Raw genomic sequence first — 14,652 nt, 5'->3', positions numbered from 1 at the left:
TTTACATGCTACCTTAAAACTATTCCTTTTTGTATGTGTCTCAGGGAAGCTTAGATTAGATTAAAAATGTTTAATTTCTCATAACTTATTCATCATTATTGTTATTTGGAAATTTTAAGTTTTGGCACATGAAAAACAGATCGAAATTTCAACAGACTTTTTTTACTGTCTAAATGAAGTGCGTTTAGAACACACAGGCTTCCTTACCGCGTCAGTTCCTCTTATATGCTCTGTGGTGTGCATATGTGCTTAACTAACCTCATCTTTCTCTTTAACAGGGTGTACGACTGTACTGTCGCCTTCACAGTCTGTTTACTCCAGTAATTAGGTGGGTCCAGTTGGGAAATCCGTAGAGGGTCATTTGGAAGAAGTATATAAACTGAAGATGCTGTGTTTGAATGTCAGAACCTAACCTATGCTTTCGAAATTGTTTTTTTGGGAGTAATCAAAGAAGATTGAAGGCCTGTCAAGACAAAAAGCATAACTGAATCATTAAATGACTGCAAACTCTATTCAATATGACCTTTTTTACAGACTTTTTAGAGCCTTCTAGGTCCTGATGGATATGCTTTGATGCTTGCTGTATATATTACACTCCTTTACTAACACTCCATTACCTCATTTGGAGAGTCTCAACTGTAACGAGACAACTGCCTTTATACTCCAGCGACATTATTGCCCAAGTAAGATATGGTCATCCTCCTCCTTTCCAGCTACACTGAAAGGTTTTACTTGCTTTACTCCAGAGGGAACTTCTGAACCATTGCAAAATGCTCAATTCATGCTTGTACTAACCTGTTTGTGCAATACAAGCTTTTTCTGTTAGGCTTCTTTGAGTTTTTGTTTGATTCTTAAATTTTGTTTTGTTTTGAACAGGGATAAAGATTATCATTTGAGAACCTACAAATCTGTAGTCATGGCTAACAAACTCATAGACTGGTTGATCGCACAGGCAAGTACACACCTTTGGATTTATGTACTTTTTGCATTTAAATTCCAGTTTGAAAGGTGGTGATGTATTAAGCCAAATAACATGCAACCACTTTGTGGAAGGGTTATTAGAACAGCATGTGTAAATGTAATCCTCTTAAACCAGTAAAGTAACAGAAATCAGCCGTCAGCAGCCATGCTGTTCATCCCTTTTGTGCTTATCTTCCTTATTTGCAACTGAACTTTAAATGCTTTAATGAGACCTAGCTTTGTGATTCAGCATGTAACGTTGTTCATGGCTTAAAATGAAATGAATAGGCTCTGAAAACTCTAAATTACTAACTAGATGGATAAAAGTCAGTACCAATTTGCTGTCATCAGTTCTTTTTTAGGTGAACTAGGAACAAGAACAGGGTAGTGTGTTCACTCAGTCAACATGTACCAGTTTTATAAAATAAAAGTTAAAAACTGTGATACTTTTAGATTCTATTATGTCCAATTTTTATGGAGAATGCAGTGTTACTAAAATGTTTACGTATTTATTTGTAACTATAAAGAAGTATATCATATAAACATGCATTTACTGTTTAAAATGTATGCTATAAATGCGTCTATAAATGCGGGAGTGGTAAATATAATCTACAACTATTGCTGGCCCTGTGAGGTTATGCCATTGTGCATAGAATCCATTTTTCTGCTTTATTAAAGTATATTAAAAAAATCTGCTATGGTTTAACAGGGCGATTGCCGGACAAGGGAAGAAGCTATGATATTTGGTGTAGCTCTTTGTGATAATGGGTTTATGCACCATGGTAAGTAAATGCATTCTGTACAAGCTATGCTTTCTTTTTGTTTAATGCTATCTACATAGAAGGAAGGAAGTGCAGGGGCTGGTAAAGATATTCCAGAAGGGATAGGAAGTTCTTTCATTGTATTGCTGAAGAGACCTATGCTACAGTCTTCAAGAAAAACAAATAGCTATTGTATACTCTGAAAATTATGTTCAGTCAATTTTATAGCATGTACTGAGGGATTCATCCTCTGAAGGATTTAGGCAGGGCAGTTTTATTAGCCACTTTGAAAGAAATTTCTTAAGCAGATAATACATGCTTGCACAGATGAGACGATAAAAATTGAGGAAATGTGTAGGAAATAGCAGAGGTATTTTTGGAGGAATGAATGAAGTATGGAGGAGAATGACTTTAAAGAAATGAAGTGGTGACAGCAGGAGAAAGTGGACTGCAGAAAAATGAGAAAATCATAAGGACAGCAAAGAATAAAGAGAAGAGAGCAGAGGGATGGGCAGTACCAAAAATGAGGAGAACAAGGTCACATTTAATATGATCTGAGGGAAGATTTCAGTGAAAGGATTGAAGCAGTAGGTCATTTACTGAAATAAAAAGAGGAGGAAATTATTTTCTCATCAGCTTGTTTAGAGAAGGAGGGAGAACTAACTTCCCCCTGGTGCTGTTCATTCTTTTTCCTTTGATTTTTAAACATACAAATGCATCTGTCTGCTGTTCTAGTTGCTTCCACATCCCCACAAAATCCATTTCTAGTACTGAACCTGGCATGCTTCACCACCTAGAGATTGACAGACCTTGGTGGTGAGCATCTCCAGCAGCTGTCCAGAAGAACTTTTCAAAATCATGTTTTAAAATCCATTTTAGGAAAAAAACCAACTTGTGCTTGGCACTCTCACTAAAGCCATTTCAGGCTAGCGTGTCCTCCTCAGCTTAATGAAATCAAATGTAGTTGAAAATGAGCTTAATGACACCCATCTGTAATGGATCCAAATAAAAATCATTGCTTATATTTAAAATTAAGATTTTCCTAGATACTTTGCTAGCATTTAGTCTTTGTACGCATGTTTAGTGTTTTATGGTTCATGAAAGCCACACCGTTCAAAATTTCAAAAGAAAAAAGGATTAATGTTTATGTTTTTGTATCATACAGTGTTAGAGAAAAGCGAGTTTAAAGATGAACCACTGCTGTTTCGTTTTTATGCGGATGAAGAAATGGAAGGGTCAAATATGAAGCACAGACTCATGAAACATGATCTCAAAGTAGTGGAAAATGTCATAGCCAAGTCATTACTGGTGAGTGAAACCCAGTGATTGAATGTTTTGATGAGTAAAAAATCGGTTGTAGCAACAATAAATTAGCACTGTGTATTGTTATATAATGGGGATATACTTTAGCTCTTCTTAATGCCTTTCTGAACAATATTTTGAACAATTTTATTTTTCAGATTAAATCTAATGAAGGCACCTATGGTTTTGGTTTAGAAGATAAAAATAAGGTGCCAATTATTAAAGTGGTGGAGAAAGGATCAAATGCTGAGGTATCAAGTATTATAAATTACCTTCCCTGTTTTGTTCACTTGATCACAGGTGTATGTTTTTTAGGAAAATCTATAGCAGTAGAAGGTCACAATGACAACTTTCCAAGAAAGCTTTTTTTCTTTTTTTTTGGGGGTGGTTTTTTTTTTTTTTTTAATTAAAAATATTCTCTGACCATTTTCAACACTGATTTTCTGCTTGGGTAAATTGCCGTATTGAGTGGTGATATAAAAGTTATCATTTTGGTTTTTTACATTTTACAATATTCCAGTGATGACATTACTCATGAGTGGAATAAACATTTTTTGGTAAAATATGAAATGAGTGTAAAGCTAGTCTGTGAGTTGCACTTGATATATTTCATAATGAAGGATGTATCAAGCTTTGGATAAAGTCTAGAGTTTGAGAATCTGACTGAATAAATATAAATGACAGCCTTTCTGTTCGTTAGTATTGCTTTAGGTGCTCTTTGGGTAAATTCATATTCTACTGAACTTCATGGGAATCTCTATACATGTAAAGATAAAGAACGAGTCTCTTCCATGACAGAAAAAAATTAGACCTAGATTTCAAGCCTTCCTAAATCTCATGGTGGAATAGAAATTTGAGATAAAAATAGATACAGCAAATCAATAATATAACACAGCCACAGAAGCATATCCAGGGTGATTTCTAACTGTCAGGCTCTGCCATCCTCTCAGATGGTGCTAAGGCTTAGCCTGTGCCCTGAGCCACTCTGTGTACTCCTGCCGTCCAACTGCTTATGGTTCCTTTCTTGTTAGACCAGAGTTTAAAACCTGTATGCAGTTTGGCTTGCCATACCTTTGGCTCAAAGGCCATGAAACGTTTAAGGATATTGTTTTGTTTTGGGGTTTAATAAATATTCACTTACTAAAATACGAATCAGGTCTTTCCTTATGAAAGAAGCTGTAATGCCTTTGGAGAATGATGGATGGACAAATTAGGTAATGTAATTAAAAAAATAAACTGGTTCAATGAAAGCTGTTGTGTTAATTATTACACATGTTAACTGATACTGTAATACTGTCATAAAATCTTGATTAAGACTAGTTCTTGTATTTAGGTCTCTCTAGAATGAGTGTTTACTGTACTCTTCATGTCAATTTAACAAGTTCTAGAAGCATTTTGTGGTGTTAAGTCTATTGTGCATGGTATGTGAAGGACACAAAGAACGTAAAGGAAATGTGAATGTCATTATTCCTACTGGGGTTGCATGCCAGCAGAAGAAAACATAATGTTAGTGGTTATAAAAGGCAAACATATACACAACTGTTATTGTCTTCTAGATGGCAGGCTTGGAAGTTGGCAAAAAAATCTTTGCTATTAATGGTGACCTGGTTTTTCTGCGACCCTTCAGTGAAGTGGATTGCTTCCTGAAAGCATGTTTAAACAGCAGAAAGCCCCTGCGGGTTCTTGTGAGCACTAAACCACGGGAGTAAGTTCTCATTCCTTTGGGGGAATTTTTACAAACTACAATTAAAGTGAGTTTTAAAATACCAGTGGAACTTCAGACAGTGCTACTGTAAAGTTATTTTAAATGCTGTATCTAATCTTTGTAAAGCAATTTGATCTGCTTTGATTTTATTACATTTGTCAGTCAGCAAAAGCAAAACAGGAGTGCTTTAGATCATCAGCTCTGCCACTTTAAATACATGCAGGAACCACAAGTGTAAATGAAGTTTCCTTGACTATCTGGACGCTTTTGATCACTTATCTCTCACTGTGTTTATTAAACAAGTTCCTCTGTCTGGAGATTAGCTGCTGGTTTGGCAGAAGTTGGAGTCTGCGATCTAATGGGCCCCTCCAGCATGTGTACTGGTTGTGTAAACAGCAGGAGCAAGTAAACAGCTCCCTGGCTTTATATGAGATGCATTCCTACCTGAATGCAATTTTTGTTACGTAAATGAAATACAAAGTGAGCCCTACTGGCTGGGTTCAGTAAGTATGTAAACGAGCATAGGTCTATTAATAAAGTTAATGCAGTTGTAACTGGTTTGTATATACCAAAGAAAGAGGAGAGTAAGAAGCAGTGGTCAGGAGTGATTTTGACCAAATTTTGCAGGGTAAGGAGGAACCGTCCTCTGTTTCTAGACAGCACGCACAGAGTGCCTTGGAAATGGCCCTGGTTCAGTGGTAAGAGTGGAGACATATTTCTCCGGTTAATAAGCAAAAGTGTCTTGGGAAATACAGTGGCACCCAGAAAGGGGGAAAGAGCAAAGAAAGAAATACGGCATAAAGATGATCATCTGGAATGATACTCAAAAAAACCCCAACCACCAACCAACCAACCTACCAAAAACAATAAAAACATCCCCCAAACCAGTAGATGATAGTGTTGCAGCAAGTGTAAAAGGCGTATCTTGGCCATTCTTTGCTACAGATCTTGGTTCGACTTGGCCAGTGAAAATGTGGGTGAGTTTCAAGGTTGGCAGAGACGATCTAGAGAATGAGGAGTTCTGAGGAGCTGAAGAATTTGTTTCTCAGTGCTGCCTGCTTTTTGTTGGGAGCTGCTGCTAGCACAACTGTGTTTGCAGAAGAGACAGTTATCTCCCAAATTCTTAGCCTAAACTGCCAGTGATGGTCTTTTATAGCTCCTTAGAGTGTTCACAAAGGATTTTCAGAATGAAACCATATAGATTGTATCAACCTTAGTATATGTGTACTAAATGATACTATACTTAGGAGAATATTTCAAATGGAAATTTATTAATCTTAAGAATATTCTAATATTTTTTTTTAAATTATAGACTTCAGCGGGTTTTGGATCTCAGCTCCACTGATAATCGTCTCCAAATGCTAAACATTATGTATACCAGAAAAACATGAAAGTACAAGAAATGATGCACTGATATTATTCAAAACTACCTGTAAATCAAGTTTATTACAGTCCAGATGTGTTTTAAAATTGCTTTTGAGCATCAACTTGAATTTGTCTGCTTTTGCACTGGCAAATAGAGCTTGGGGTAAAGATCCCTTAAAGAATGACAAAGCTGGCTCTGGAGGTAAAGGCTGCAAACTTAAATGAGTGCAATGCTATGCATGACCTAACTAGCTCTGATAAGGGCTAATGCAGCTGTGTTGCTTTTTCTGGAATGTGAGCTGATATCATGTGGATATGCTAGCTTACTCTGGGTGAGCTCAGGGCTTCATTTTAAGGGTAGATGTGACTTTTGATTCTCAGGAGTGTGTTTTTGTTACTTACGTTTGTCAGTAGGTTTATTACTGTTGCACGTAGACCAAGAGGGAGCGTATTTCAATGTGCTTACAAGTTATAGGAACAGTAGCAGGTGATTCTTGCTGTACAAAACCCAGTACTTTGCATAGCTGCTCAAACTGCAGCAAAATACTTTTTCAATAGAACTTGCCAAGTAGACAGTTAGATGTTAAAAAATTGTGATACGGATCTAGTCTCCGCAGTGCTCCTGTCATCTGACAAGGTCTGCCATGGTCTTTGGTTCCCAGACTCTGTCCTCTTCACTGAGAGACTGCTTGCCTTCCCAGGGCTTTCAGTATTGCTGTGCTGTGCCAACTTGCCCAAACCGCAAGAATCCTAAAGCTATGGTGGTGCTCTGGTCGTACTTGGCATATTGAATTTCCCTGCCAAATAGTATTGCCTTCCTCTGATTGGTTTCAGTATCTCGGCTTGCGCTTATGTCTGAAATCAGTGGTGCAAAGTAGCTGGAATATGAATGGTGCTGAAACTGAAACCGTGACTTGAAGGAGAACGTGAAGTCTTAACACCATTGTAACTTACTTATTGCTGTCCACCTTTGCCTCGACCAACAAAATACTACCTTTTGCTGTATTCATATTGAGTCTTTGCTTGTATCAGGACAGTGAAGATTCCTGACTCTGCAGATGGACTTGGATTCCAAATCCGAGGCTTTGGCCCATCCGTTGTCCATGCTGTTGGGAGAGGTAAGCCGTAAGAGCTGTCAATGGTAGTGGTAAATACACATTTAATATCTAAATGGCACGGCTGATATAAATCAAAATTAGGTTCAGTGATTCAGCTTAGATCCCTCCCACCCCCCAAAGTAACAAACAATATTAAATAAAACCAAATAAGGTTATCTTGTGTTCTTACTTTTTTGATGCGTTTTTTGGTATGTATTTAAACTAATGTCGGAAAGTTACGGTAAGGCTGTACATTCTCTACAGACTGAGGAATAGCTGATGGGCATAGAATCGACCTTCTCCAGTGAATGGGTGCTGGGAACCACTCACTTCCTGAGAGTTAATTTGTTAGGTGGCCACGTGGTACTGCAATGTTCTGAAAACAATTTACAGAAAATGCATTTTTCACAAATCTTTACAAGGATGCTGGTGACCTAGTCCGTCTTAGTAATTGTAGATGTTTCCTCTAAATACTGCTCTGTCATGTGACTGTCCAATGTTTGCTATCCCTACCTCATTATGTTCTTGACTGGTGCACTGGTGATGAAAGAAGTTGAAGCATTGTTGCTCTTGCATGTTTTTAATGGTAGAGCCAACTAACACCGTATTTTCAGCTATTGTGGGGCAGTTGTGTCCTTTGCCCCCCTCCTCCCTTTGTAATTGAGGAATTTAAAATGAACTGATTTGCAAAGCAGCCAGACTTGAACTCGATGACTTTTTTCCTAGGCTGTGGTGCCAGAAATTAGGTTTTTGAGAGAAAGTCTAATAAACTACAGACTGTTGAGCTGATGTGATAATTATTTCTGCACCTGGATCTCAATTCAACTGCCTATCCTTATTCATTAACCACATACTTTATTCCAATTAGGCTCAACAGTACGTAAGTGCTTGCTTTTGTGGTTTGATAAACCTGAAAGATTTTAAGCATATGCTTAGATATTTTTCTGAATTGGGACCTTGGGTTTTTTGAAGAGATTTTTTTTGAGACATCTTTAATAAGGCCTATTTAAATAATTATTTTTAGATCACTTTTTTTGAGAAAGATTTTTAATAAGTCCTATTTAAAAGTTTATTTTTAAATCCCCCCCTTTTTTTATTGCAATAGCTGGTGATGGTATAATTTCCAAAGACTTTCTTTGGCATTAGAGTTAAAATGCAGCTATCATCTATTGTTGCTGCAGATTGTATTTGTTTTGAACAAAACCAAGACTTGGTAATACCTAAAATGAGGGAAATCCAGGTATATTCTACCAGTTACCTCCTTGTCAAATATGCTCAGCTGTGAGAAGTCATGACATAGCTTTTCTATTTGTCAGCCCTGCAAATTCAGTTTAGCCTTTTCTTGCATAGCAGCTAGCTTCTGCACCTCAGCCTTGCAGTCTCTAGGCAATAGATTTTGAATTCCCTGGCACCTTTGTGGCAGTACCAAGACGGACATAAGGAGACGAATGTTCAGGTAGCTGGAACTAAGGTCATACTCCAGCAGGCTGTCTTTCAGGAGTATACTTGGGTCGCGCTGAAAAGCCCTGGAGACAGCTACTATTTTTGTAGTACCTATTCAGTGGATAGAAGATTTTTCCCAAGGTGGTTGTTCCTTTGTGAAAATAAATCGCTGAACCATGAATTTTCTGCTGCTCAAAGAATATGGTGTTTCGTGGTTTTTTTTCCCCAAAATAATTCAAATTTTTGAGATCTCCTGCTTGATTATCTTTGGGTGTTTTGAATAAAGCTGTAAGGCATTCTGTTGAGTTGGTAAATGAATTGTTAAAAAGATTGAAGTGAGAACTAGATGCTTGGAAATGTCTTTGAATTTGAATATTTCACTTAATGTTTAACAGGAAATTCTAGTATGCTCTGATACTTCTTTGTGAATTTTCAGAAAGCTTCTGTTTTGCATGTAAAATAAAGACACCTGAAGTAGTCAAGAAGCTCATAAGCCTGGGGAATATAAAAGAATCCAGAATAAAAATGGTCTAAGTTATAATTAGTGAGTTTCAAGCCAGAGCCTTTTTAGCCATTAGAAGTCTTTTTCTTTAAGACAAATCTTCCACATTTTCATATTACCAATCAACATTTGTTTTATAAAACAGCCTTTAGAAAATAGTCTGGTCTCTTTTTATGGAGTTATCTGCTGGGGAACTCCATTTTCTTGGACTCCAGCTGACTGCAGAAGCACCCTGCGGTCAGGGGAAGTATGTAAGAATTGGTGAGAACAGATTCTGATTAAAAAAATGAGACTTTTGGACTGTTAGCTTTAAAGGAGATGTTTAGGGAAAGAAGTCTGTCAATTATGAGGGTTTTTTTTTTAATAGGAACAGTGGCAGCTGCGGCGGGTCTCCACCCTGGCCAATGCATAATCAAAGTGAATGGAATTAATGTCAGCAAAGAGACTCATGCAAGTGTTATTGCTCACGTCACGGCGTGCAGGAAGTACAGGCGGCCAATGCAGGTATGTCTCACTTGGTACTCTTGCAGACTTTCTTTGAAATTTATTTTTGAAAGTAAACAGCATGGTGTATATCTCTGTCCACATATCTGTTGTGTTTGAGTGGGATGGGAAGAAAGGAGTGGTGAATAAAAGTGAGGGGAAGCCATCTGAATTATAAAAGCTGAAGGTTGCTTAGTATATTGCTGATATTCAGGGTCTAATTTCTGCATTGAAATAAATCTAAGCTTATAGCTGATTTTTTTTTTTATAAGGTATTTTAAAGAATTATTTCAAGTGCAGTTCTGTGCAGAAACCGTTACGAGGTATATTCTCATCATGATGGAAAGGGATTTATACAGCTCACTGCCTGCTCAGCAGCAGGAGAATGCAGTGTAAAAGGCTGATCTTCTTCCAGAATTTCATAACACTACAGCACATGGAGAGCAGAGTGCACATATTCGATCTGTAAAAGTTCCTCTGTTTCCATTGCATTGCAATCTTGGGAATAGACATACTTTCAAGGGCTCAAAATTTCCCCTTTTTTTAATATATGCAATTTTTGTTATCTTTTCACGTTAGTTTAGGAGAAAATCTAAGGCTTCCAAGACACAAATTTAAGGAATAAAACCAAAACCAGCTGGATTCTGTAATGTAATTTTTCCAAGTCCCTGCAAATTTCTCATAAACTGTGAACCAATATCATTAATTAACTTCACAAACTCTTCCAGTGCATGTTAATTGAGAAGAAAAATTCAATTAAAATCAAGAGTGAAATCCTCCTCCCACACCTACTGCATAGATATGAGATAAGAATTATAAGTAAGAGTTAGTTAGAACTGTGTGATGCAAATACAGTCTTCATGAAAATGTCTGGATGTTTGTGTTTAATCTCAAATACAGAATCGAAGTTGTTACATGGCATATTGGGATCAAGCTCACCTATTCTTTAAATGAAGATGCACTCCAGCAAAGAGAGGGTGCTTCGTGCCCTAGTAGCAAAACTGACTAGAATAACAGATAAATGAAATTCTTTATAGCATGTGTGTTCTTTCTGTGTGTCAGCGTGGAGTTCCTAAAGAGATCAGTGACATCGAGAGAGGATTGGTTAATGCTGGCTGGCATGAATGCCTTCACATGCAAAATTACTCTGTTTTTTTTAATCTACTTCTGTAATATGTTGGAGTACATAACTGTTTTTCCTATACAGAGTATTTATTTCAATCTAAAAAAGTAGCTGATCATAATTCAGCAAATCACAGCAAACTAAAATCCCCCAGACTGACAAGAAAATCTTCATTTAGGATGTAGGGCTATCAAATGCCATGGGAGAGCTGTCTAAACTGAAATAAATGGCAGTATTCCCACTGGTGTCAAGACAGCTAAAATTTCATTTCCTGTTCAGAAATTTGCGTTTTTAATTATTTGGAAGATGACTATGTATTTCTCCTATTATGTAAGTACAGTTCATTAGCCTATCATTTAATTAACAGGAATATTGCAGTCTCTCCTGTGGTTGGCAATGGCAAAATTGCAAGGGGATCTTTTCCTGTCTCCTGTATATTCTACTTGTCAGGGTGAGGAATCTTCCTGCTCGCCTGGAGTGTGGAGTTTCATTTCAAATTCTTGCAGTGTGAAAAACTGTGTAACTTCTGTTGGACAGCATTTATATTCTGTCTTGTCTGGATAAAGAAAATTGAAAGTAGATTGTACTTCTTGGAATTACATACCATTTCTTTGCAGCGATACTAATCATGATGGGGCAGATTTGTGCTTAGTTTGTGCCTCTAATGCTTTTGGAGAACATTTCTCCAAATCATATTGCATTGTATCTTGTGTTAACCTTTGAAAGAGGGGCTTCAAGTTTAAGTAGCTAGTCCTTCCATTAGGTCATATTAAGTTCAAATAACGAAGGAACCCTTTGACATAATGTAAGTCTCCTATTAGAGATTGGCATAGCAGTCTTAGTGCTGCCAAGCAAACCTGTAAGACTACCTAAATAAGCAGCAAGCTTTCAGGTGTACATGCAAAGAAGCGTGGATTTCAGAAGGGTTTCTGTCAATCAGCTTGTGCACAGGTGTCTTCCAATAATCAACAGAGCTCTGAAAGTTAAGCTTCCTTTTTAAAATATTGTAGTGCCATTGAGTGAAAAGTAAGACATGGATGAATCTAGGAAACCTAGAGAGTAATAGTACCTTAGTCATACAAAAATTTAGTTATGATTAATGGGGTAAAGATAACAGCTGAATATTGTATATCAGCAGAGCATAATCGGACGTACTTGGCTTTTTGCATGAAAATTGTAACATTCAGCTTAAACTTTTGCTATTCTTGCTTAACTTTGAATTCTTCCACAAACTTGTTTTTGAAGTATATGAATTCGGATTCGTCATAATCGTGTCATTTATTCTGCTGTAGCTGTTGGAGAGGGAATGATTAACTGGCTTTCAAGCTTCTTTTGAAGTGTAAGGGAAAGAGAAGAGTAGTCTGGAGATGCCATACTAGATAGGCCCTTCCACAAGGGAAGGGCATGTAGCTGAGTGAGGGGGGAGAACAAGATGTAAGGTGTCCACGTGGCTTCTTCATAGGTTGTATGACCAAGCCACCATTTCTGTGCTCATGTGTCACTGATGGACTTTTGTGGCCTGTGGTTCTGTCCTTTTTGGGGTTTGCTAATCTGAATGAAAAATAAGGAACATCTAGTAAAATAACTGTAGTAAAGTCAAATATAAGTAATGAAGGCTGTTGTGTATATTCTTCTTGCCAGTGATGCATGGGTGATAGTGGACATACTCTATATCTTTGGTTGGTATGCCATAATATTTGCCAGCAGCTTTGAGGACACACATCAGATTTCATAGAATCATAGAATCTTTGGGTTGGAAGGGACCTTTAAGGGTCATCCAGTCCTACCCTTGTGCAGAGAGCAGGGATGTCTTCAACTAGAAGAGCCCCGTCCAACCTGACTTTGAATGTTTCCAGGGATGGGGCATCTACCACCTCTTGGGGCAATCTGTGCCAGTGTTTCACCACCATCATTGTGAAAAATTTCTTCCTTCTATCTAGTCTAAATCTCTCCTCTTTTAGTTTAAAACCATTACCCCTTGTCCTATCACAGCAGGCCCTGCTAAAAAGTCTGTCCCCATCTTTCTTATAAGCCTCCTTTCAGTACTGGAAGGCTGCAAGAAGGTTTCCTGGAGCCTTCTCTTCTCCAGGCTGAACAAGCCCAACTCTCTCAGCCTGTTCTCACAGTAGAGGTGATCCAGCCCTCTTACCATGTTTGTGGCCCTCCTCTGGACCCTCTCCAACAGGTCCATGTCTTTCCTGTGCTGAGGGCTTCAGAGCTGGACACAGGACTCCAGGTGGGGTCTCACCAGAATGGAGGAGGGGGGCAGAATCCCCTCCCTCGACCTGCTGGCCACACTGCTTTGGATGCAGCCCAGGAGATGGTTGGCCTTCTGGGCTGTGAGTGCACATTGCCGGCTCATGTCCAGCTTTTCATCCACCAGTCCCTCCAAGTACTTCTCGGCAGGGCTGCTCTCAATCCCTTCATCCCCCAGCCCATATAGATACTTGGGGTTGCCCCGACCCAGGTGCAGGACTCTGGGTGTGAGGGGCAACTCATGAGGTTCACAGGGGCCCATTCCTCGAGCATGTCCAGGTCCCTCTGGATGGCATCCTGTCCCTCAGGCGTGTCAACCACACGACTCAGCTTGTTGTCATCTGCAAACCTGGTGAGGGTGCACTTGATCACACTGTCTGTGTCGTTGATGAAGGTATTAAAGAGTACTGGTCCCAATATGGACCCCTGAGGGACACCAATCCTCACTGAAGGCAAGGCAAAAATCGTTTCTCTTTATTTTTTCGCTATTTTCTGTCTCACGTGTTTTTAAATCTTCAGTTTGATTTGAAATGTCTTAAATTATTTTTGGCAGAGACATGAAACTGATAGATGTCATGCTGTCACAGATGTCATACTGTCTCATGACAGTATACTTTGAAATAAAAAATAAGTTGACAAAATGATTCAGATGGTTTTAGACAAAGCCAAAATTCTCTTTAACTTTCGAAATATTATTTTTAACTTGGAGCTCAGAAGTCAATAAAGCTGAGAATAATCAGGGAATTAAAGCAACCATTTCATTATTGAGAGCAGTGAAATAAGTTGCTATCAATTGCAGTTGCAAAGCTTTTCCTAGCTGTCTTTTTTTGTTGTTTTTTAGCAAGATTCTATACAGTGGGTTTACAACAGCATTGAAAGTGCACAGGAAGATCTTCAGAAAACAAACACCAAGCCCTCTGGAGATGATGGAGGAGATGCCTTTGACTGCAAAGTGGAAGGTATGTAATGGTTGTTTTGATTTTATTGTTGCTTACAGCATTGGTGTAGCAGCAAGGAGAATATAGGCAGTGGTTTTGTTTTCGGAGAGAAAATTACAAGCAGACCATAAGATGCATTTTACATAAGGATTTGATTTTTTTATGTATTCTAAAGATGTAAATTTAACATGCTGTTCTCTGAAAGTTAATATATTTCCCATTTTGAGAAAAACCTGCTGTGAACACTTCAGGGAAAATCTGTTAAATTTTCATTCATAGGATACATAATCCTAGGAATTACCTAATTTATTTTCACCACTAATAATCATTTAAGGCTCAATTAGATGTATTAGTCACTACTGCATAAGAAATAACAAGTCAGTTATCCTTCAGATTATTTTCAGGCAATTAACGTTTAGATAAGCTGCATTCATACATGTCATGGTCATGAAAGAGACAGTTAACATGTGAACTGTATTTATGTTCTCTGGGTAAAGGATGATATTGTGGTTTCATTTCTGAATGTTGATAATTTTCATGGTCATTTTTTTCTACTTTATTCAGAAGTTCTCAGTTTTGCCTTTTTTTGTTACTTATTATTTGTCTCTGTATTGTAACTGAAATTCAGTTAGTCCCCTTCAATAACTGTTTGTAAAAAGAGACTACTGTGACTTGTCTGTTCATACCTCTTCAGCAATCTAGTAAAACTACTGGTGT

At 37.9% G+C, this 14,652-nt stretch overlaps 1 protein-coding gene across 1 annotated transcript in view; it reads left to right on the top strand.

Moving 5' to 3' along the window:
* PREX2 (phosphatidylinositol-3,4,5-trisphosphate dependent Rac exchange factor 2) overlaps positions 1–14,652 on the top strand; it is a gene marked incomplete at its 3' end in the record, with an annotated part of 187,125 nt that overhangs the window by 90,782 nt on the left and 81,691 nt on the right. Inside the window, exons 13-21 of the mRNA XM_082014802.1 lie at positions 279–328; positions 877–952; positions 1,670–1,742; positions 2,887–3,029; positions 3,182–3,274; positions 4,580–4,728; positions 7,126–7,211; positions 9,503–9,639; positions 13,839–13,956. Coding sequence (XP_081870928.1) covers positions 279–328; positions 877–952; positions 1,670–1,742; positions 2,887–3,029; positions 3,182–3,274; positions 4,580–4,728; positions 7,126–7,211; positions 9,503–9,639; positions 13,839–13,956 — 925 coding nt within the window. The remainder of the gene's footprint in view (positions 1–278; positions 329–876; positions 953–1,669; positions 1,743–2,886; positions 3,030–3,181; positions 3,275–4,579; positions 4,729–7,125; positions 7,212–9,502; positions 9,640–13,838; positions 13,957–14,652) is intronic.

Source organism: Phaethon aethereus (genome assembly GCF_964289735.1).
Source record: "Phaethon aethereus genome assembly, chromosome: 2".
NCBI classification, from domain to species: Eukaryota; Metazoa; Chordata; class Aves; order Phaethontiformes; family Phaethontidae; genus Phaethon; species Phaethon aethereus.
The sequence above is the reverse complement of the archived record's forward strand: the minus strand, read 5'-3'. Positions and strand labels throughout refer to the sequence as shown.